Source organism: Rhododendron vialii, chromosome 6a (assembly GCF_030253575.1).
Source record: "Rhododendron vialii isolate Sample 1 chromosome 6a, ASM3025357v1".
In the NCBI taxonomy this organism is placed as follows: domain Eukaryota; kingdom Viridiplantae; phylum Streptophyta; class Magnoliopsida; order Ericales; family Ericaceae; genus Rhododendron; species Rhododendron vialii.
The window spans coordinates 4142334-4167440 of NC_080562.1; the positions used below are offsets into that span (position 1 = coordinate 4142334).

The 25107-nt window shown below is 37.8% G+C and overlaps 1 protein-coding gene, 1 long non-coding RNA gene, 1 other non-coding gene and 1 pseudogene across 3 annotated transcripts; 1 reads left to right on the top strand and 3 right to left on the bottom strand.

Annotated features, from left to right (window-relative positions):
• The first annotated feature begins 584 nt into the window (after window positions 1–584).
• Window positions 585–3018, top strand: LOC131328279 (serpin-ZX-like). Its single transcript, XM_058361245.1, has 6 exons — window positions 585–919; window positions 1054–1121; window positions 1784–2364; window positions 2475–2654; window positions 2812–2880; window positions 2929–3018. Exons 1-6 carry the CDS (start codon window positions 585–587, stop codon window positions 3016–3018), a joined length of 1323 nt encoding a protein of 440 aa, XP_058217228.1.
• Window positions 3019–9009: 5991 nt separating this feature from the next.
• Window positions 9010–9567, bottom strand: LOC131331038 (uncharacterized). Its single transcript, XR_009201298.1, has 2 exons — window positions 9429–9567; window positions 9010–9244 (listed from the first exon to the last, which is right to left on the bottom strand). It is a non-coding gene; the product is annotated as an uncharacterized LOC131331038 (long non-coding RNA).
• A 1256-nt stretch (window positions 9568–10823) lies between these two features.
• LOC131328280 (histone-lysine N-methyltransferase, H3 lysine-9 specific SUVH4-like) lies at window positions 10824–20348 on the bottom strand (annotated as a pseudogene).
• On the bottom strand, window positions 20117–20223 carry LOC131331624 (small nucleolar RNA snoR100). Its single transcript, XR_009201434.1, has one exon. It is a non-coding gene; the product is annotated as a small nucleolar RNA snoR100 (small nucleolar RNA).
• Window positions 20349–25107: the final 4759 nt, after the last annotated feature.

Below are 25107 nucleotides of genomic sequence, written 5' to 3' on the forward strand. Positions count from 1 at the left end.
ACATACCAGTTGACAACAAACCGGTCATCCATTTGGGCTCTCTCTTCTGATGTAATCTGGGGTTTTTGTTCCGATGACCCAACGGTTCGAATCGGATTAGAAATTTGATTCAATCTTAATCCGCGAGTCACGGGTTTTTTTTTTCTTTTTTCAGCCTTACTTTACATCCGAGTCCGAAAGCCTTACTGTCCGGAGCAATGTCGGCACGATCTCGGCTGAGCTGTGAAGAAGTTATTCATAGTTCCGCACAATTTCGGCTCTGTCCGTTTCGATTTTAGACGATCCAGATTTAAATGAAGCTTTTATGGGAAAAAGTTAATCTTGTCTGAAAAAATTTGATTAACATCCGGATCATTCAAAATACTTTTGGACGGTTGTAATTGACTCCATAAACAATTATTCACGGCTCCGCCATTAAAATGATTTTCTCTATATTTTTCTTTTGGTACTTCGGAAATTAATATACGAGTACTAAAAGTACTCCAATACAAACAAATACCAATAAAGCTGGCAGAAACCGTAAAAAAGAAAGAGAGCAAACAATGGAGTCCCGCTGCAAAACCCTAAAAAGAAAGAGATCAACAATGGAGTTCTGCCCACGGATCGCCAATGAGTTGATGCTCAAGGAGATCCAAAAGGGTTCTTCTAGCAAGAACACAGTGTCTTCTCCCCTATCAATAAACGCAGTTCTAAACATGTTGGTTGCAGGATCTAAGGGCGATACTCTGAAGCAAATGCTGGGCTTTCTCGGGTCCAAAAACGTTGACGAAATCAACTCAAAATCGAGACAGATGATGGCGATGCTGCGCGGTGGCGGTGGGTCCTCTGAGAACGTCGACGATGGTCCGATTGTTACCATATGGTCAATGGAGCTTGGGCTGATCAACATTTTCCTCTCGTTCCTAAATACAAAGAGGAGGTTCTAAAAGGTATTTTCAAGTGTGAAGCGAACAATGTTGATTTTGCAACTAAGGTAATATTTCACTTGAAACTTTCCCTCGGCTAATATGCATGTTTTCTAAGGGGTTTTATTTTTTTGCGTGATAACTGAAGTGTCCGGGCAAGCTTTAGCGCACCTCGACTCATGCTGGGGGCTTTATCCTACCGCCCCTTGTGGCTCTGTGTGTATTGGCTCCAAAAGATTTAATAGAGGTTTCGAATTTAAGACCGAGCAAAACCCCTAAGTCCCGGCCTTAACCATTAGGCTAACCCTTTGGAGTCATGTTTTCTAAAGTTTGTCGTTATATTTAATTGGAACACATACAATTAAGTACATTAAGATAAAAAAAAATGCGTCCCACTAAAAACGTGCATTTAAAAATCTCGAAAAGAATCCAAAGTTTTTTAAGTAGTTGAACAATAAACAATGGTTTTTCAAAGTTAATTTCCGAAAACATTGATTTCGTCCATATTTGATGGTTGGTTCCAAATCAATTTTTTTAGAAAAAGTAGTTGAGTGTGTGTGTGTGTGTGAAAATAGTTCTGAGTGATCTGAAAATGTTTCTTCAAAATATCTTCTTCTTTTTTTTTTTTCTCAATCAAAGCAAGCTTCCAAATCCTCAACAAGACAAATAATTGATTTTTAATTGGAAAAAAGGGAAGGCAATCAATGACAGAGCCAAGATTTTTAGCCAACGATTAGACAGATTTTCAAGCAAAAAAATGCACTATATATTCTAATATCTTTTGTGTTTCAGTCTAATATATCACTATGCTTTTAGATAATTTGGCCCAACACAACTGTAAGTATGTATTGTTATTATGATTTGGATAAAAATTGCAGGCCCCACTATAGTTCTGTACCAGGTGATGATCACCAGAACTTCAATATTACTGAAATTTCATGTTTTTATTTTGGACAATGTAATGTGTATGTTGGCTGATCAAGTGGTAGATGAAATTAACTCATGGGCTAATACTGCATCAAGAGGTCTTATCAAAAACATTCTCCAACGTGGGTCCGTACCTATAGATACCACACTCATCCTCGCAAATGGACTCTACTTTAAAGGACTTTGGGACTATCCCTATAAATTTGAGGCTTTGAGGACTACAAATAGAAAATTCTATCTTCTAAATGGGGACAATGTTTCAGTTCCGTTCATGACTAGCTATGAAAAGTACTATTACAGAGCGTTTGATGGATTCAAGTTTCTTAAAATCCCATATCAAAGTCGCCAGAACAACAATTTCTCTATGTATTTTTTTCTCCCGGATGAGCGAGATGGGTTGCAAAATCTTCATGGGAAGTTCAATTCCGATTCCGGATTTCTGAATGAGGAGCACTTTGAGTTAAAGAATGAGACGCTTGAGGAATTTTGGATTCCGAAATTTAAATTCTCGTTCGATTTTGACGTTTCTAAGGTCATGGATGACATGGGGAATCGTTGTCTATCATTAAGAATCCCAGAGACTTGTCCGAGATGGTGCAGAATTCTGAGGATGTCCCGTTTTTTATCTTAAACATGTTTCAGAAAGCTTATATTGAGGTTGATGAGAATGGAACGGAGGCTGCGGCCATTAATTATATGAGAATGAGAGGAGGAGGTTGTTGGCCTCCGCCAGGAGTCAAGTGTGTCAGTTTTGTTGCTGATCATCCTTTCATATTCATGATCAGGGAAGAGGGATCGGGTTTAGTTTTTTTCACTGGAGCAGTAGTCAATCCAATCCAAGAGGATTGACTAGGTACTTGTTCTTAGAAACTGAATGGTTATTGTCACTTTAGTTTGGATTATCTTTGTGTTCTGAATAACTGAAGTTTTGACGTGTCTAGATGCTCATACATGGTGTTTTCTTAACAATTTTCTCCAGGTTGTGCAATCTAGAGATTGTCTTTTGCTCGTTCAAGGGATCAAGAATGGGAGAGCATTGGAATGGCCAGTTCAACCGTTAACATTAGATATCGAGTCACGTAATCTGTAATATAAGGTTCCTATTTCTGATGGTGAACGAGCTGTCGTTCATGAAGCACATGCTCTAGCCTTGGCAATGAGGAATGAGGATAGCTCTTCCTCTTAGTATGTATCTGTTTTTTCTATGTAATGCTGGTGTTTGTTCTCAAAAAGGTAAAAAGAGAGAGTTTTGAACAGAACAAAACATCTGTTAGATAATGAAGACTTAACTTTCAAGCGGTTCTCAGTTGGGGTTTTACCGGTGCTTCTTTGTTGTTATTATTATTATTATTGTTAATTTCATGTTCTAGTTTGAAATGGGATGTATAGATGTGTGTCCATGCATCCTAAGGATAGAGTTATGTTTTGGATTTAAGCTTGTTTATGCGATGTTGTGCAATCTATCAATATTCTCTTTTATGTTGGCCATGGGATGATGCCCACCAAAATCCTAAAAATTCCAACACCTGCCTGCCAAAATCCCCAAATTCAATGACCAGAACCCCGTTCGATCTAGATGGAAAACCTAAAATGAGCCCTAAAACCAGTTTTGAAAGGAACAAGAAGGTATTGACGCCCGAAGAACGAGGAGAAGCCGAGTTGAGTGTGCTGGCCTCTGCACTGGCTAGACAGTGATCGAGTTTTACTCGCCCAAATGCAGGCTATGCAATTCTTTGCTCAAGTTTGTGTTGGAAATGTAGAATAGGAATTCTGAGTGGCTTAACATTGTGATGGCCGATGCGGAGAATGATAAATGCCAATGGTTGCCTGAGGTACTCTCTAGACTCCCTCTTGGTTATGTTTCCTCCATTTTACTTAATTCCAGGAAGTACCCAACTTTAAGTGTTTGAGGCTGCAATAATCTTCCGTTGCTTAGTTGGGTAACTGTTCAAAACTCACAAGTTGTTGTATTCACATTTGAAAAGGTTTGTGTGGTTTGATGATATACTTTTGAGGAGCTATAATGTCATCCGTCGGGAAATGTTATTTTGGTATTCCTGTGATTCAGGACAACAAATTTCATCCGAGTTTCAGATCGCATGACTTCAATGTAAATGTTTCCTCCATTTTACTTAATTCCAGGAAGTACCCAATTTTAAGTGTTTGAGGCTGCAATAATCTTCTGTTGCTTAGTCGGGTAACTGTTCACAACTCACAAGTTGTTGTATTCACATTCGAAAAGTTTGTGTGGTTTGATGATATACTTTTGAGGAGCTATAATGTCATCCGTGGGGAAATGTTATTTTGGTATTCCTGTGATTCAGGACAACAAATTTCATCCGAGTTTCAGATCGCATGACTTCAATGTAACTTTTGGGCTGGGGCTTCATGTCCAATAGCCAGCCTCAATCATCTTCTCGTAACGTTAAAAAGAAAGTGATAGTAAAAAAGTCACTTAATTTTAGAACCTACTATGTTTTTATCACTCAATTGTCACTTGCCATCTTTCTGCATAAAGGTTTCACTTTTCCCCAAAAAGAAAGAAAGTGACGTTCAAAACATGTACTATAGAGGTAACCAAAATCAACGCTACTTTTGATTAAATTTTCAGAAAAGAAGTGGATTGCATTACACAAGTCCATAGTGGGGAGAGAGTTAAATTTTTGGATAGTGATAATGCCAAAACTGTGATTCGTCATGGTAATTATTAATGGTAGTTGTGATACTAAAACTATGGTTCTGATGGGATTTACTTATCTTCACCTCTCTATAAAAGAAACTATGTACATCTTATGTTGTTTAACACAAATGAAGGAGAACGCTTGCAGATAAAAGAAAAAAAGAAGAGGAGAACGCATATCCTAGAGGACCGAGATGAGAACGCATATCCTAGAGGACCGAGATGCATGTACAAGTCGATGCAAAGTACCCGTTTTCAGCAACACCGAACAAAGTTTCTGCATTTCAAATACCCTTTCTTTCCAGTTCAAAAGCATTTTCAACAACTTAGAAATAATATTCTGCAATTAGTATAAAAATAGTTTTTTCCAGTCCCTGAAATTTTGGTTCCCAGATTCTGCATGTCAAAAACCAGTTTCTGCAGTTTGAAAGCCTGTTCAGCGACTCGAAAACCAGTTTGTACAATTAGTTTTCCAAGTTCTGCAATGAAAAACAAAGTTTTTGCGGTTCCAGCAATTTTGGTACCGCGCTTTTGCAATTCTAAATCAAGATTCCCCATTTCTCAAAAGCAGTTTGAATGTTTATAACCCAGTTTAAGACACAAAAAATGCAGTTTTATAACAATCCAACATTTACCTATGAAAAAAGAAGCCAACATTGTTTGAGGAGCCAAAACAATCCTCAACAACTAAAATCAAACACACCAACAATTCAATCAATCTAACTATTAAGCAAAACTGCGATAAACATTCCACCATCAAAATCCATTACACATACCAAGTGCAAAAAGTTTCACCAAGTGTTCCAGGTACATTTTTTAACGTAGTTATTAAATTTGCACTAGGCACGTAATGAGCCCGAGTTTACTTCATTTTTATTTCTAAACTCTTATATTTCTTAGAATGTTTACTTCTTTTTTGTTGAAAATCATGCAGGTTGAAGATGGACAGTATTACTATTTAGCATTCAAAAAGCACGGAGTTAGCTTGGAGGATTTCTTGAAAAGTGATGACAACAAAAAGCGACTCAGTAACAAGCACTTGATCAGCTCTTTTTACCAAAAAATACTTGTGTATGTTTTGAAATCTTTTATCCTCTCTTTTTTCCCAAGCTCCTCCGTCCGTCTATAGTAGTTCTCTTGCCACATTGGAGTTATTGAAGTTGAACCCACTTCATTCACGACCCACCTACACCCCGTGCCACTCACTCATCCAATGCTAATATTTCTTTTTGCATCTAGTGATTTGCTACGAGTTTGGCGGCACTTGGTGGGGCTTCAAGTTAAGTGTGACCTAAAGCTGAAGAACGTCTATATATATGATGGTGGAGATGCCCCGCACGTCTCATTGGCCGACTTTAGCACTGGGGGAGGTAAAGTATGCATTTCTTGTTTTCAAGCTAAGGTGGAGTTCATTGTATAAATTGATCAAAACTGTTAACATTACTTCTGGTATATGCTTCTACTTAATTATCATTTTATCACAATTCAATCAATCAAACTATTAAGTAAAACTATGTGATAAACATTCCACCATCAAAATTCATTACACATACCAAGTGCTAAAAGTTTCACCAATACTTACATGTGAAATAGCAAAGCAAAAGTACACCTATTGACATAATGCTTTCCATGTGGTCCATTTTCAAATAGTAACTGTTTTTCTCAAGCAAAAATTTCTAAACCGAAAACAAGAACAAACAAACTGCGGCATTTCCCAGAATTTTGGCTTTACAAGTCAAAACAAATGCTTGACGTATCTTCAATTGACACTTACTTCCGTTGGTTCCAAGAAAAAGGCTTCCAAATGGCAAGAAATAGGAATGCTAAATTGCAAGAAGATTCCACTCTTGATATTGAAGAGACTATAACATTAGCAAGATCTTGGCTCCTCCGTCAATCCTCTTGGTGAATAAATGGTTGAGCATATCATTCTCGAGCATGATATTTAGGCCAGATCCGCTCTCAAATGTAACTGCTATTGTCCTCAACGCTGAAATATATTCGAAAAAGCTGGACTCCACAAGCAATTGGAATTCTTCGACAAAGATGAAAGCCTACAAAACAATAACACATCATCTTCACTGAAGTTTTTTCTTTTTTATTTCATTTTTAACTAATCTTCACTAAAATCATCTTAATAACCGAAATCAAAACCACTACATATTAGTTTACCCTTTGACCATGTTGCAAAAGATCCTTTGTTTGCTCGTTAGTTCTAATATCATGCGTAGCCTGCTTTCAAAATGGGCAAATGTTTTGCGGATGACTTGCCAACAGCTTCTCATCGCTTTATCATGCGGATATGATAAGAACTCCACGTTTGTTCAATACATCTACGTGATCTGCAAGTGCCTTTAACCTGAGATCCCGGTCAAAAATTTGCCTCCAATTTGAAGGGTCATGACTAAAGATTTGCTCACCCTGGTAAGGTCGCGTGTTCGGCACATTTTTCACCAAATCCCAAAAATCGCAGGTTAGACTTTTTCTTTGTTTCAACGACCAAAAAAGTGAATTTTTTTGAAAGATTTTTATCTCCTTGCAAAACAAATTAAACAATGCTAGTGAAATAAGCAAGCACACATGTTTAAAAAACACCCACACCACACACAGATGGCCTAAAACTAATTCTCTCTCGCCCAAACTCCCTCACAAAATTTCACTAGTTACTCTTTCTTTTTGTACCAGGTGATAGCCTAGGTGCTATGCACGAAAAACATACTCGTTGAATTGGAAACGAACTTGTTTGGGTACATATGCATGTAATTTATATGAAGCAGTATAGGAAAGCATGACCGCTGATTGTTTCGCGTCGAGTATTATTTTGGATATAATGGTATGTAACATATGAGTTGAAGGAGCTCATTGTGTACATATCATTGGGGTTTAGATATCCTGAATTATGAACATTTTTCTAAATGACAAAAATATTATTGATAAACTCAATAATGGGTATATCGAGGGGAAAGAAAAGAGCATAAATGGAGACTACATGACATGCCATGTAGCCAATATAAATACACAGAAAGGCAAAAGGAGTAATCCATCTATAACAGGTCCAAACAACAACCGAGAAACCTGAGACACACAGCCCTGACAAAAAAGAGAAACACCTTAAAAACAGCAACCTAAACAATCAACGGTCATGCTTTCCTATACTACTTCATATAAATTACATGCATATGTACCCAACCAAGTTTGTTTCCAATTCAATGAGCATGTTCTTCGTGCGTAGCACCTAAGCTATCACTAGGTACCAAAAAAAAAAGAGAGTAACTAGTGAAATTTTGTGAGGGAGTTTGGGCAAGAGAGAATTAGTTTTAGGCCATCTGTGTGTGGTGTGGGTGTTTTTTAAACATGTGTGCTTGGTTATTTCACTGGCATTGTTTAATTTGTTTTGCAAGGAGATGGAAAATCTTTCAAAATATTAACTTTTTTGGTTGCTGAAACAAAGAAAAAGTCTAACTTGCGATCTTTGGGATTTGGTGAAAAATGTGTCGAACATGCGACTTTACAAGGGTGAGCAAATCTTTAACCATGACCCTACAAACTGGAGGCCGGAATCTCAAGCTAAAGGCACTTGTGGATCACGTAGATGTATTGAACAAGCGCGGAAATGTGAAGTTCTTATCATATCCACATGATAAAGCGACAAGAAGCTGTTGGCAAGTCATCCGCAAAACATTTGCCCATTTTGAAAGCATAAACAAGCAGGTTACGTATGATATTAGAACTAACAAGCAAACAAAGGATCTTTTGCAACGTGGTCAAAGGGTAAACTAATATGTAGTGGTTTTGATTTCAATTATTAAGATGATTTTAGTGAAGATTAGTTCACAATGAAATAAAAAAGAAAAACTTTAGTGAAGATGATGTGTTATTGTTTTGTAGGCTTTCAGCTTTGTCGAAGAATTCCAATTGCTCGTTGAGTCCAGCTTTCCAGAATATATTCGGGCATTGAGGACGATAGCAGTTACATTTGAGAGCGGATCTGGCCTAAATATCGTGCCTGAGAATGATATTCTCAACAATTTATTAATGAAGGAGGAGTAAAGACCTAAAGATGCTACTAATGTTAGTCTCTTCAATACCAAGAGTGGAATCTTCTTGCAATTTAGTATTCCTATATTTTGCCATTCGGAAGCCTTTTTCTTGGAACCAACGGAAGTAAGTGTCGATTGAAGATACATCAAGCATTTGTTCTGACTTGTAAAGCCAAAATTCTGGGAAATGCCGCAGTTTGTTTGTTCTTGTCTTCGATTTAGAAATTTTTGCTTGAGAAAAAACAGTTAGACTATTCGAAAATGGACTCTACCACATGGAAAGTATTATGTCAATAGGTGTACTTTTGCTTTGCTATTTCACATGTAAGTATTGGTGAAACTTTTAGCACTTAGTATGTGTAATGGATTTTGATGGTGGAATGTTTATCACACAATTTTGCTTAATAGTTGGATTGATTGAATTGTGACAAAATGATAATTAAGTAGAAGCATATACTAGAAGTAATGTTAACAGTTGATTGATAATCTCTTTTGTTCTAGATTGATCAATTTATATAATGAACTCCAACTTAGCTTAAAAACAATAAATGCATACTTTACCTCCCCTAATGCTAAAGTCGACCAATGAGACGTGCAGGGCCTCTCCACCATCGTATATATAGACGTTCTTCAGCTTTAGGTCACACTTAACTTGAAGCCCCACAAAGTGCCGCCAAACTTGTAGCAAATCACTGGATGCAAAAGGAAATGTTAGCATTGGATGAGTTAGTGTCACGGGGTGTAGGTGGGTCGTGAACGAAGTGGGTTCAACTTCCATAACTCCAATGTGGCAAGAGAACTACTATAGACGGACGGAAGAGCAAGGGAAAAAAGAGAGGAGAAAGCACGCAAAGGATAAAAGATTTCAAAAATTACACAAGTATTTTTTGGTAAAAAGAGCTGATCAAGTGCTTGTTACTAAGTCGCTTTTTGTTGTCATCATTTTTCAAGAAATCCTCCAAGTTAACTCCGTGCTTTTTGAATGCTAAATAGTAATACTGTCCATCTTCAACCTACATGATTTCCAACAAAAAACAAGTAAACATTCTAAGAAATATAAGAGTTTAGAAATAATAAAAAAAAAGAAGTAAACTCGGGCTCATCCCTTGCGGGGCGCCTAGAGCAAATTTCATAACTGCGTTCAAAAATGTGCCTGGAACACATGAGACACTTGAGCAAAATTTGGATGCCCATTTTCTTGAAAAACTTTTGAGTATAGACTTCAGTTCCTCTTCTGTGTCAAACCTTTTCAGATGGAATGCTGTCTTTCTCAAGAGAAAAATAAACCTCCGTGTCTGTGCCACCAGATGTCGAAGATGGCATCCAAACACCACCAGCAAAAGAAGCCTGAAAAAGGAAACAATATAACATTCATATTCCAGTAAATATGCTGTGTGTAAACAGAAAAAGGATGTGGAAGATGTAAAAACCCATTTTGCAGTAAAATAACCAAGGTGCATCAATAAGTTTATGAAGGGAAAGATTCAAAATCTTGAAGAAGGGAAGATTGCCATGACAGGTGAAGCACCTCCTATTCGCCCAATCCCAACAAGCTATCCGGACACTATTGCCTGCACTAGATTGCTGCTTGCTGTAAGAGCTAGCACTCTACAGGTGACTGTACTTACTGGAAAATGGCAAGCATCTGATCAAATCCATCTACGAGATTAGGGTTAGAGTGCAGGATTCTGAAGCCGCTAAGCCCCTTCGACACTGTCTTTACACATGGAATGTTCAGACGCTTCTTTATACAAAAGGAAGCCAGTCTATAGTAATAATCCATACAATGGATTGGAATATGTTTTGCAAAACAAAGGAGAACATCAGTCAGTCCAAGATTACCTAATGATCAGCTCTACACAAACAAACTTGACAAAGAATTTAGTAGTTTGATCTAAAGCCCAAAGTATATGATTAGCTTTGATATCATCATGCCTCACGCCTCCCCTACCCTTCAGTAATCTCATGTCACTACTTAACCCAGGCCAAGAAAGAAAAAAAGTCTAGATGAAATTATTTCCTGTATCCCCCACTGCCCCACAAATGTTGCTGTCTGGAAAACTCTACCAGCTCTTTGGTTTTTTCTCCGGCCATTGATTCCCTCTCACAATCTGGTTCTGATGGAAACAGAACTCTAACTAACAACAATGCCATAAGTTCTAGGTAGACTTCCAATAATCGGAGAGCACCGTGGCAGCAGGCCTCAACACACTCAACCTTGCCTGTTTATCCTGATTGTGAAGCAAACATTACTGAAGAGGAGCGACAAAATGTTCTGGGCATGGTGTACATTCAACCTAATATAAGATCTTGCTAGCCTATAGGAAATAGGAAAATCAGCATTATCAATTACCAAAAGCAGAAAAGAAAAGGAAAAAAAAAGGGCACTTTGTGAGTTACTTAAATGGTGTTAACATAATAAGTAACTCATACGAATACAAAACGAAAGGGTCACAGTGCTAATTATTCAGTTAATAAAGACACGCACAATACGAAAAACTAGTATCAACAGCATTTAACTACTAAAAAACAATTCTTTTACTGTAAATTCATGGAATTCAACTCTGCTGAGGAGGCCTTTTAAGAAACAAAATGAAGGTTTAACCATTTCAGAGGTTGTTTTAGTACTTTTTTACTATAAGATTTGCAAGTTTATTAAATAAAAGAGTCTTGCACTGAGGAGTTAATTTGAATTCTGATGCCAACGAAAATAAATATACGGCAGGATTCAAAAGCTTGTAGGGCTATCAGGAATTTTCATCCAATATCGTTGGATGCATAAGAACTTGTTAGCATCTTTAAGGAAAATGAAGAAAAGGGCTAACAAACATTAATAGTATTTCATTCTTGTAGATAAGATGTCACATTGCACCTTTTCTCTTGTGCCTACTTCACTGCACTTCCAATTTGCATTGGAAATTCACGTGCATCGCATGTGCAATATTAATAGTTAAGGGAAAAATACAAATAAACCATAGAGTTTGAACCCTTCTAACAAACTAAACCATAGATCTTTAACCTTTTCCAAATTCAACCCTGAAGTTTAACATTGATAACCGTCTAGAAAACTTGTCCATCTCCGTCAACTCAAACGGATCACACATTTTTTCATCTTAAAAATGGGCTCCACAGAGCAAAGCCTTTCCTATTTTCTTTCGCCCGTGTAATCAAACGAGAAATGGCAGCTTCCCATGCAAGGTTAGACATGAAAACATAGAACAAACACGAGCTCAATCTAGGGGGAATAGGTAGCAAAGGTAAGGCAGAGTAGGCAGACACCGAAGGACATGTTAAAAAATTGGAATGGACATGTATGGTTTTCTTTTTCCTTATGTTCATTACATTCGCATATATAATCGATTATTTCTTATACTGAACGAGATAAGAAAAGTGCAGAGGATTTCTTGAAAGCAGCTTAACAGTCACAAATGGCAGTTTAATCCTTAAACTCCATCAGTAGATTTCCAAATCACATGTTCAGAAGACAGAGTGCGCCACAACCCCTTTTTTTCTTGATAACGTTATGGAACACAAGAATAGGTGATCAGTGGTCACCAAAAATGATTAAAGATTTTCAAATAATTAAAGCGCATACTTTCCAATGGAAGCCCATGGTTTATGAAGAAATTGTACAGTAAATTATCCAAAAAATTATAGAAAAACCACACACACAGAGTACAGAACCTTCAATGGAGGTATGTTGTCCGCTGCAAATAGAACTACTCTAGCAAGCTTGATGTCATGGTGTGAGCTCAGAACACACTGAACGAAAAGATTAGGTTGGCAACTGTGGTTGATGAATCTGGCAATGTTCCCAGTCGAACCTGCATCACTGCAGAACTCTGGCCCGTCGTCAGATCTATGATCGTCACTTTTGTCCAAGCATGTGGGAATAGATACATCTCGTAATCGTCTCTGTCAAAAAAAACTAGCAGTATCAGTTATATAACACCAACAACAAGCAGGGAGAAGGGAAAAAAGAAAAACCAACACTTTTAGTCTTCCTATGTGAATGTCTACCTCTCTTCCATCCAGCCCCTTCATTGTTTGTAAACAATCAATATCAAAAATGTAGTCATTTTCATATGCAGTGTCCACGTCATCCGTCTTCATGAGCTTTCCTATGTATTCACATATTGGTGCCCCAGAAGGTATATGATCCCACGATCTCACACCCCAGCCTTTCTTTTGGAGTGCGGAAAACCTACAAAGTTGGGTTATTTTAGTCTAAACATCTGCAAGCCAAAGAATAATGAAGAGTCTACAGCCAAATTATGCACAGCACAACGGTTATGGTTATAAAACCTCAAGTCGGTATCTCATCCCTTTCTGAGATGTTCAATTGACACAATCAGGTCCACAACCGCAATTAGGACCACATTCAAAGACAACGCCCATTGGTGCAACTAATTTGGAAGAAAAAGTCAATAAAAGCATTAGATAAAAACATTGACTAATTAAAAGAAGTCATGCATGCATGTATCAGTCACTACAAAGATCCTCCAAAAGTCACTACTAGCAGTTGCCTCTATGTGAAGTTCCTATGATTCGAGGAAATCATCTCCTTTCTACCAGCGTAAAGTCATCCTTCAGGTAAAGCTTGCTAAGAAACTACCCGAAACATTGACTAATGAAGACAATTAAATTGACTCAACCCAAAACAAAGTACCAATCAACTGGTCCACGACCATCTAGCAAATCAATGAACTTCGAAACTATCCTAGGTTTCTAAAACCACAAAAAAACAGACAAATATTATCACATACAACGTCCTAATGCAAACCAATAAGATCTAAGACTTCAACTATGCAAATATTCAACCAAATTACCGAGGTCCTACGCAAGCTCCAGATAAAATTCTCCATTATTCTTCCACAAAGAAGAGTGAAAGTATGAATCAAGTGCAAACTCATCTTTCTATGATTTCTCCAACATTTTATATACTAAGCAGACACTGTCAGAACTTTTGGTGCAATTTATTTCTTTCCTACCTGCCACCATCACGATGCACATATGGAAAATCTGAGCCATTAAGTCTTGCACAAGCACAACTCTTGGGATTTGTGCACCTGTCTTTGCAATCGCACCCAGTCGCGTTCCGAGGTATCTTCACGCTTCCTGCTACTTGTAGGCTTTTGCAATATGTGAAACCTGATATTTTAAGAATTCAACACCAAAAGAGATCTAAGATAACAAGGACGGACATGATGCAGCCTGGCTATTAGACACTTAATCAGAGAGTAAGCCCTCTGCCTATATAGAATATAGTTCAACACTTCTTTTTTGATAAGTAAATAATTATATATAAAAAGGGATTGCCACCACAACTTGACTGCCCTCAAAACGCGTATATAAGATCCTTAAATAGACTTTCGAAGAAGCCCAGAAATATCATTTCAACTCAACTCTATGCCTCGTTTATTACTTAATAACTGTCTTCGATTTCAATTTTATATCTTGACTCGTGACACACCATGCTCATCCTGATTTCCAGAAGGCAGCAACAGTTACTGTGCATGCTGTTCGAATTCCTCCCGGGTTGGTAAAAACTCAGCCACTAGTTTCAAAACTAGAATGCTGTTCTGAATACCTTGAGGTTAAGTTTGGTACGTGCAATTGAAATGAAGACATTAAGGACCTGTTTGTTGGGACGTAGACCGGGATATACCCTTATGACTGGATATACGGAGGTTTGAAAAACCCGTAGACCCCAAAATTTCCTTTTTCCCACCTCAATTTTCACAACTCCCAAGTTTGGTTGTCCTCTAAAACAAAATTTCCAACATCCCCGTTGATCAAGTCAACTTGGTGCAACAATCCCATAACAAACAATGTGATGAATCCCCTTCTTCAATTCATGGAAATATCCTACCCCAAAATGAACACAGCCAATTTAGAACGATAACTTAGACTATCCCATTCCTTGTCCTACCCATTACTCACCCTCTCCTGTGTATCGCATATCTCCCTTATCTCATTCATATCTTCCCATCTGGCTTTTAGCTCTTAAATCAACCAATATACAAGGAGATTGGCTACTTCTTACCTAGGGAGATCAACCAAGTAGTTTGAGGACATTTACTTTATGGAATCCTCATGAAAGCCCAGACCCCAATGAATGTCATCTTCACAAAACTGAACATGGAATCCCATTCCTCATTGGCTAAATTCCATATATTTCCTATTTTAGCAAATATAACTATATCATTTGTCTCTTTCTTCCTATCCCAACATTATAAAATAAGCCTCAATAAAAAGGTGAAGTGAGTTGGATACGTCTCAGGCGCAATATTTGCCTGGAACTGCATACAGAAACACGTAAGTATGAACATATTTTAGATATTAAAGCCACCGGAGATTGGGACAGATACGATTTGAGGATGTTACAACTTACAAGCAAATGGAGTGCAGTGGTTTTGGGAGTGACAAGAAAAAAAAAATTGACGAGGGAGTGAAGTCCACTGGAGTTGAGTGGCAGAGGCTCAGCCACCAGGCTGGCGGAGTATCCAGAAGGCACCAAATTTCTCTCTCAAGTTGCAAAATGGATCAATAGACTTGCAATTCGCTAGAAACTAGAAGAGCATAATTGGTAAAAGGGTTGCGCCTGAGTCAAACAAGGCCAAGTTCAATGTTTGCTCATAAATTTAAGCTCGTTAATCTCATTGGCCAATTGAATCCTGTGACAGGGCAAGATGTGGACATCAGGGCTACTGGGGACTAAGGTTGGGCCAAACATGAGTACGGCAACTCAGCGTCCAGCAACCAGAAGCCATAGAAGACCCAAGCAACCAAGCCTAGAACTTCTGGTAGATCTAGAGTTGTTTAGTATTAGGGTCAAATAAATTATTCTTGCACTTGGACTGTGAAGTGGATTGGATTGCCATGGTTATTAGTTAACAAGGCTGGAGGAAATAAATATGGGCTCGTTCTCGAGACATTGATGCAGCCAGAAAGAACAATGAGTTGCAGCTTGAAGAACACAAGTTATGAGGTGAGTTGGTGGTCCCAAGGGTTTGAGGCACAATTAAGGCAAGGCCTATTCTTTAAGGTTGAGGAATTGAAGGATCTTGGGCCCTTGCCTTATACTAAATTCCTTTCATCGTAACAGAAGTGCAGCTATGGGGTCTCATATTGAGAAGCAAATGTAATACGGAGAGAGCAAAAGAGTGATTACTGAATTAAAATCTAGTACTTCATGATCTCTGGACGGTGGGGATGGACTTCATAATTTTGGAAACACCTTAAGTGTCAAGTTACCAATTGTCACAAAAGCACAAGTTGTTACGAAATGGGCCAAACAGTATAAATCAAGTCATCTAACACCATCAACAAAGGAGACTTGAACCCAATACCTCTCAGAAACCAAAGCTTCATACCATGTTAAGTTCTAAAACCTTGAGCTGTTAGGAAATGGACCAAGAATGTACCTCTTGTTATCAAAATACTAAGATCAAAGTGGAGGGATAGAAATGTTATCTCCTAAGCATGCTCCTTGACCGGAAAAATCATTCTAGAAAGTGGATTTCATTCTTGGGATAAACAGGAGGGGAGCGTTGAACATAGAGCGAGAACATTGAGAAGCTCTAATGCTTTGGGAGGTTTGCTAGAGAGGGATGCAAAGGCTAGTTGTGTAGGATTGGAGGAGGATAGTAAAGTGCAGTTTGGGTAGAAGATCAAAGTAAGAAGCCTGTCAATGCCTTATCTGAGATCAAGGATGAGTTTGGGGAGTAATGCCAAGAGAAAAGTCTAAACAACAAGGTGTTGACGTGGTGAAAAATGCTTATTTTCTGTTGGTATATCTGGTTGAATAATGAACAGATGTAGGTTGATGAAACAAGCCTATCAGCCTATATAGTAAAAACTCGAGCATGAGCATCAAGTGACTGGGTGAGGATATATGTCTCAGACTCAGATTAATCTAAACTTATGCCAACACAAGACACATGGTTCTAAATAATGGCCATTACATAACAGGGCTTTTGGACCTCTGACTCCGCTAGTCACCTATGTATTTGCCGGTAATGTCTGATCTGATATCATCCCTTGTATAGCATATAATAGTCCCATTTTTCTTTTTCTTTTTTATCAGCAAGCATATAATAGTCCATTGGGCCAGAGGATGGAGGGAGAGAGGTAGAGGAGGGGCTTGCATCAGGTTGCCCTGGCTTGTTAGGATTGGGTGTGCCTCATTATTTGGATTCTTAGAACCTCTTATAGTTCCTTATTTATTCTCTTATTCTTTTTGACTTTTTCCTTTATAATACTTGACAGTTGACACTTTTTTCAATACAGTTCTCGATTGATAGTAAAAATGTAGATGATATATTAGCAGTGAACAAAATCACACACTTGCCTGAGGGTGCAACAGGTGGGTCATCAACTAAATTGGTAGCAGGGATGGGAATATTCTCTTGACCCCCACTGATGTCCTCACATACCAACCTAATTTATTGAAACAGAAAATTCATGTCACACCACAGTGATTACCAACTATGAAGTGTTACCATCTGATTATAAAACACTTCTTCAACGTACCCTCGTATTTCTGCTATGGATTTAGGGATTTGACCTCGAGCATTTAGAACCTGTCATGAAAAGCAATAGGAAAAATGATGAAACCATCCAAAGAAGGTAGTACTTCACTGGCTCCTTACCCCTGCCATAATAGGACTAATCTAACATGTTTAAATCATGAAAATAGCAAAAAAACAAACATATCCAAAACAAAGTTCAGCAAGTCCGCCATTAGGCTTTGTTTGGAAGTTAGGGAAAGAAAGGGAAAAGGAAAGAAAATAATGAAGGGGAAAGTGAGAGGGAAAATTGAAGAAAAATTGAGAGGAAAGTTGAGTTAGAATTTAAAATTTTCCCTCTCCTTTTTTAAGAACCAAACAAGGGTAGGGAAAATTTTAAAATTTTCCTTTCCTTTCCACATCTTTCCACAACTTCCAAACAAACCCTTTAATGAGCTCCCAGGAGCAAAATTGCACTCAGGAAATTAAGAAACTAATAGTTGCCACAAAGTTAACAAGGTGTACCGCCATCAATCATATCACGTCGAAAAGAAATAGTAAGCTTGAAAAGAACTCCAATACAGAAAGAGTCGAGTATAAGGGAAATGGGAAAGCAGCATAAAGACTAACACACAATCACATCACAAAGAAGAAAATAGTTGTGCTTGATTTGGACATCCAAGAAATATTGATCTTGACCCAACATGCAATCCAATTATATCTACTCAGCACGTGTTGACTAAGATTGAGCATCGTTGCATTACAAAAATACATATACAATCGTGCATATCCTAACAAACTTAACATAGCATAGACTTGTACAAGACCTGAACCAAGCATTTCGATCTCATTTATGTCAGATTCCAGACAACTAGTCGCTGGAAAACATAGAGGTAGTACGAATGAATGTGCTCAAACTTGTTGACGTGTTTTACATTCGCGAACAGATTCCAGTTTTACCAAGAGAATAGTTGCATGTTGCAATTATGAACAGAGAACACAATCATCTGAATCATCTCATCCCAGGGATCACTTGTTAGTTTAAAATGGTTAAAGGTACTCCGTCAAGCCTCTAAACCAACAACGCAAGTATATACCTGTTTACCCCGAAAAGTGCTCAAACTTGGAATTACACAGGACAAGAGACGTGCACATCCACTCAGAGTGTAAGAACTAAAAAGTGATAAATCAAATGTGAAGATGTTTCTGTTTACCCCTAAAAGTATGATTCCACCCAGACGGGATGCCCATTCACATTTAAGAATCTAGTTTTCTTATGAGAACAAGAGGAATCTTTATTGTACCTGCACATTTCTCAAATTGTTTATTTGTATAATTTCAAGTACCTTGACAACTACAATAGTGGGTTGCACTACCTGGGTTTCTGGCTTGAAATATAAATTTCTTGTTAGTTCACGTTTAACTACATTAGGCTTATACAATACCTAATCCACCCACCAGCAAAGTTCTTGTGTCAAACGTTTAAATGTTATAAAAATAGCTTCTGAATACAAATAGGAAAAGGTACAAAACCTGATTGGTGGTCAGTACAGGTTGTCCAACAACCCGCTTCAACCGGAACTTAAAAACAGTGAATCCAGAAACACCTTTCTCTGCCCAGTACTTGACTACCTGGAAAATACCGAAAATTGAAAACAGTGAATCCAGAAAAGCCTTTCTCTGCCCAGTACATCACTACCAGCAAAATTCTTGGAACAGAAATCCTGCAGTTCTGCAACATATATGCACAAAATACCACAACAACAGAAATACTATGCATCTAAACAATATAGGCAGTAGACAACCATCAAAAGCCCAAGTATATAAGAAAAGGATGGCTAAAGTACTTAAGTTCATCTTCAACCTCCTAAATTCTGGATGCTAAAATGGCATAAATATCTCCAGTGTTGCTGTTCTGCTCCAACTTGATCTCCAGATAAGGAAAGGAAACAAGATGAAACACTTCGTCGCTTACCTCTCTTTCCTCTAATCTAAGCCAATTGGTCTCAATTAAAATTCTTTGCCATGTCAATATCTACCCACCTTTCCTTCTCGTGCATTACTTTCTTTTTTGCCTGATTTCCTCGTTCCAGTGTTCCAAAAGCAATAAACCAGCAAAGCCCAATCCCGTCAATACAGAATCAGGATTGTAAATCCAATGACATAAATCTCTCCAATGCTGGTATATTCTCAGAGATGTCATCTACAATGCCCTCCGTGCTGGTAATTTGTAGTTTTAACAATTATCAAAGTTTGAAGGAATTTTCTATTCAGACCTCATTTGGTTCCATGCATTTAGTTCGATCTGTAAAATGGTATTCATAGGGTCAATTTGCTTGTTTACAACACGGACTTGTCAAGTCCATGGTCTGCCATTAAATTCCATTCATAACATGCGTATCTCCACATCCAACATAGTGACTAAGCCTTTGGATGAATTCAACAATACCTTCCAAGGATGCCAAAGCTGAATCAGAATAATCAAACACATAATCAAAAAATACTACAGAACATTCTTATCAGTAGACCATTCTTATCATTTATCCATGTGAACTTCAGGTGCAAGCGTTTGTTGCATAGCTTGCATCTCCAAAATCAAACTAAAAAGGTCTTAGATGACCATCAGCAACAGACCAATGAATTTGAATAACTCTTGGTATCTACTGAAACATGAGCACACCTCTGCCATAGTAATGCAAACGAAGGTTGTGAAACATGGAAACCGTGTTGACTGAAACAACACGTGTTGCAAATAGGACAAATTGATTCCACAGTGCCTAAGGAAATTTTCAGATCCAAAACATGGTAATAGCTACTATTATAAACGTAATGTTTATATAAACAACCTTAGTAATCTACAACCCACCAACCCTCACACATAAACAACAACAACAACATAACATAACCCATCTAGTCCCCAATCATTGGGGGTATGGGCGGAGATGATTGGAGACTGACCTAACCTTTGGCAATATATGGACAAAGTGGCTGCTCTCAGAATACCACTAAAACATTGGCCCCCCTAAACCTCCAAGAACTGAGGAGCTACAAGGACGTTTTGTTGTAAAACCATGCCCTCAAATCAAAGCCAAATGGCATCAAAGAGGGCAGGCCTAGAGACCCAAATCAATTTATGTGCACATTACCATGCTTCCTTATAGTCCAAAGCATCTGTATGCACAATTTTAATTTTTAACATATAGTCACAGCTGAAACAACCCGATAAGACTCGACAGCGACGGACAAAGAAATCATCTACCAAATATGGAACAAGCAAGCCAAACATTATAAGACTCAACAAAGAGGGGGCAAAAATTCAAATACCCATTATGGAACAAGCAAGCCCCAAATTTAGGTAAAAAATATTGGTGGAAATGGGGTTACCTTCTTCATCCTAGCGTTGATCTCGGAATTCCTTACTTTGGTGTCGTAGAATATGCCTTCTCCCTGCGAACGAGCTGTATTTGAACCCCTCTGCTCTGCTTGTCAAGCTCTGTTTTGCAGGAGAATACGCCACCTCCTTCAGAGCTTCCTCAAAAACATTGGAATGCTTTCGATTTGACCTCACGCCTCTACATAGCTCGTAGTCAAGAAGCCTGGGCAAAAAAATTCGCCAAAAAAGTGTTAAAACAAGTTCCGTGCGTTTGTGTGTGTGTGTGTGTGTGAGAGAGAGAGAGAGAGAGAGAGAGAGAGAGAGATGGCTTTGTGAAGCGCAATCCAATACCCAAGGAGGAGGACGCACGAGGGAGGTTCTTGCGGAAGAAGAAGAAGAAGAAAAAGAAGGGTTTTTACCGCTATTGAGGGGTAGGGTTTATGTTTCTTTCTTTACTGGTATTGTTCATATCCGACATTTACACCTCTAATTTTGTTTTGGCTCAAATAACGATCGGGTACCGAAGATATCGGTCAGTATCGGCCAACACCAAATAGTACCGGGTTATTTTTAAATTTATTTTTTTCTTCAAGTACCGGATAATACCGGTCAATACCGGAATATTTTTTTATTTTTTTGTTTTAAAAAGTAGTATACTATAAATTCTTTTAAATAGGAAAATAATACTAAGAAAATATTTTTTATTTTTAAAAGCATCTAAACCCCAATCCTAATTTTCTAGGTTTTCGATTTTCTTTTAATTTTTTAAAATTTGGAGAGAGGAAGAGGGAGGACGTGGGAGGAGAGAGAAAGATGTGGGGTTGAATATGAAAGAAAAATTATTCTATGTCCTTGGGACACTGTCACATGGTACACCAAATATAGAGGGGAAGAGAGAAAGATGTGGGGGTTGAATATGAAGGAAAAATTATTCTATGCCGTTGTGACGGTGGACACAGTCATGTGGTAGGCCAAATAGAAAGGGGAAGAGAGAAAGATGTGGGGGTCGAATATGAAGGAAAAATTATTCTATGCCCTTGTGACGGTGGGCACCATCACGTGGTAGGCCAAATAGAAAGGGCAAGAGAGAAAGATGCGGGGGTTGAATATGAAAGAAAAATTATTCTATGCCTCTGGAACACCATCACGTGGTATTCCAAATACAAAGAGGGAGAGAGAAATATGTGGGGATTGAATACGAAGGAAAAATTATTCTATGCCCCTGGGACACAGTCACGTGGTACTCCAAATACATTTTTCACACGCATAAGTCTCTCAGTGCATATAATGAGATCAATGCTAGCGTGCATTGAACAAGAGGCCAAAAAAAAATATTAGACTATCTTTTTTATTAACTAGCATTGTGTCCGTTCGATGAACGGAATAGAAAAAACTACACTGATTTTTTTTGGCCCCGTGCATCAAACAGACACGAACGCTAGTTAGTTTGTATGGAAGAGTGACCATGGGTTAATTAGTTTTGGTTATGCTTGTTTGTTACTACTTCTTTTTCCAAATTATGGCAACGCCATCATCTTCAAGAAGTGGATCATGTGTTCTTAGGGCTAGGACTACGACCTTCATCAATGAGGCAGAAACTTCAGAATGAAGCATCACGTGTTATCAGGGAAAACAAAAGAGGAAAAAAGGGAAAAAGATAAACAGAAGGTAACAAATACCTTGGCACTGTCACTTAATGGCCCTTACAACCCTTTCGGATTGTGAGAAACGGGAAGAAAATAATGGAGTTGTTACAATCGCGCCATGATCGTTTTACGTAGATCCAAACTTTTCTTTTATGGGCCTATAAATTTTTAGGCCTAGTTTGGAATTATAAGTTAAATAATTTTTTTATTCATTTTTTTTTTTTGCATTTGTTTTTTTTTTTTGAAGAGATGAAAGGAATCTAAAAAGTAAGAAATTACGATTGAACTCTAAACTTTTTTGAATGAAAACAAAAAATTTGACTTATTCTTGTCTTATTCAAAAAAATTTGAATTTCGATCGTAATTTTTTACTCTCATTTCTCTATTTATTCTTCTTCACTGATTATCTAAGAAAAACTTCCTCAAAATCCAAAAAGAAAATGGCCGACACCTAACTCCCTCGAATTTGAAAGCGGAATAAGGGAGCAGACCCCGTCCAGTCCTTATGGTTTAGTCTGGTCCACTTTTGAGCCATTTGTAGGCCTTTTTTGGACTCACAAAGATAATCGAAACTGTTCACATTTTAGCTCTTGCTGAGAACATTATCCACGTTGAAAATCACGTTGATCCGATACCATTTGATATGATTTCGAAATATATTTAGCTTTGTATAATTGTGTTACATGGATTGTAATCCAATGTTACACACTAGTTTTTTTCTTATAAACTTAATGCATTTCGAAATCATATCTCATACAATTTTCCAATTTCAACTTCGAAAATTGGAAAATTGCATGTATATCTCATACAACTTTGAAAAAAAGAACAAGAAGAAGTTGTATGTAATAGCCAACAACAATTATGCCGTTAAAAATACTATGCCAACACAATTAATCTTAATCTTATACTCACAAGTCACAATCTCATCTCTATAACGAGAATGCTAATGACATAGTTGAGAAAGAGGGAGAGACAAAAGTTAAGGCTTAATCAATTTCAATTTGAAAATTTCTTTCACAAACTAATTACGACCCATGCTTCCATGACCATAGTTGTCAAAGGCGCGGCGAGCAGTGCCTTGCTGACCCCTAAGTGAGGTGATTTTAAAAAGGTGAGCAAAAAGCGCAAAAAAGCGATAAGGTGCAAAAAAGTGTGCTTCTTTCAAATCGATCAAAAAAATGCAAAAAGAGAAAAAAGAAAAACGAAAAAAGCGCATATAACACAATTATTTCAGAAATAAATATTTTTTCGCATAGGTGCGCCTCTCTTCAAAAAGGCGGGTGTCTTGCCTTGCACCTCTTGCCTCAGGCCCAACAAAACTTTGTGTCTCGGTATGCGTTTCACCCTTAGACAACTATATCCATGACTTTCTGGGATGGGAAATTGGGAATGGAGGATTCCATGTAGCTTATTTCTTCCTCGGTAAAGAATAAACACGGATTCGTGGCTAATAGTGCAGAAATAGATTTACTATAAGCAAACCCACTTTCTTGCTCTAACTCTTTCTCATGCTTGCTCTCAAAATGCAGTGTAGTGGACGAAAATGGTGTTGTAGATATTAAAATGCATGTGTGTGGTTCACTGGTTCTGGTTCTTCCGTGTGATTGGATTAGTAGAATTGAAGGTTATCGAGGTGATGGAAGCATGGGCATAATCATGGTGATTGGTGGAGTGCAAGAGAGAGTGGATAAGCTAAGGCTGGTTTAATTTCTTGCAGGTGGAATAGAGTGGGAAGTAGGGGCGGAGCCAGGAATTTTGGTTAGTGGGGTCAAAAATTAGATTCATACACAATATATTTTTTCAACGCACAAGTCCCAAAATAACTAAATTAAAAGGTTAATTATAAGATCGATATGCACTAATAATTCTTTTTTGCCTCATAATTGGCCCAAAAAGACTTGTTATATTTGAAAAATAATACATGATAGTCTCATTTCTAGCACTATTAACTCTCAAAAAGAACAGAACGTTTGGAATTTTTATGCACTTAAAATAAGTTGGGGCAATTTAGAGATTTTTTGTGGGGTCAAAGTAGCTAAATCATACATATTCCTATGAAAATTTGGGGTCAAATTAGTAAAAATATGGTAAAAATTATACACATCCCTACGAAAATTTGGGAGCCAGTGGGGTCGGCCGTCCTCCCTTGTACCCATGTGCCTCCGCCCCTGGTGGGAAGAAGGGAAATGATCTGCATAGGAGACAGATCCATTCTTAGGCTAATGGGGTCATGGTCCCGCGTAGTTTCGGGTTTTTTATTTATTTACCAAATGTACGAATTACAAGAGATTAAAAGGACAAAGCATAACGGCATCACAACACAAATAAGGTATATATGTTAATGAAAATAGCTAGGGTCTAGGATAGTCTAACTGGAGCCATGGCTAGCTAGTTCAATTGGTTAATTAATTTGACAAAATGAGTCATGGTTAGGCGGTCAAGTTCAAGTGGTCAAGCCATACTAGAAAGGTGGCAACAATTTGGTGTTTTAACATGGAGGCTATTTTCTCTCTTTGAGGAAAACCAATCAAGTTTGGTCCTCGATCTCTTTCTTGGAAGCACCTATATATATTCTATTCCCAAAAATTCCAGTTTGCGAATGATGAAAAGTTTTAGATTTTCTGTTTTTGGCACCATGATTTTCTGATGTTATGGAATTAAGATGTGACATGCTTGCTTGTGGTGCCTCACTTGTGCTTCTCTAGTTTTTTGATTTTTTTTATTACGCGATAGTCGATAGATGTTTAACATACTACTAGGAGGAGAAAGGGACTTCTAAGCGGCATACGGCTGGGGCAAGCCCAAAGGGCATCAACAACCATATCAAGCACTTGTTTTTCTAGCGAGAATCGAACCCTCACCTTTCATGTAGAATAGGTGAGGAAGTGTAATTGGGTTATAGGGCCGTTAGCTAGTTTTTTGATTGAAGAAATCCAATTCTGCCTATAGTTTTAGTAGAAAAATACTAATTATGCCCACACAATTAATCTTATTCACATTGTCATATTTTATAGATAAAAAAAATA

Coding starts and splice junctions, on each gene's coding strand:
- LOC131328279 (XM_058361245.1), top strand. CDS start 585: ATGGAGTTCTGCCCACGGATCGCCAATGAGTTGATGCTCAAGGAGATC. Junction 2,365..2,474: donor TCGATTTTGACGTTTCTAAG/GTCATGGATGAC, acceptor AACATGTTTCAG/AAAGCTTATATTGAGGTTGA. Junction 2,655..2,811: donor TAGTTTTTTTCACTGGAGCA/GTAGTCAATCCA, acceptor AATTTTCTCCAG/GTTGTGCAATCTAGAGATTG.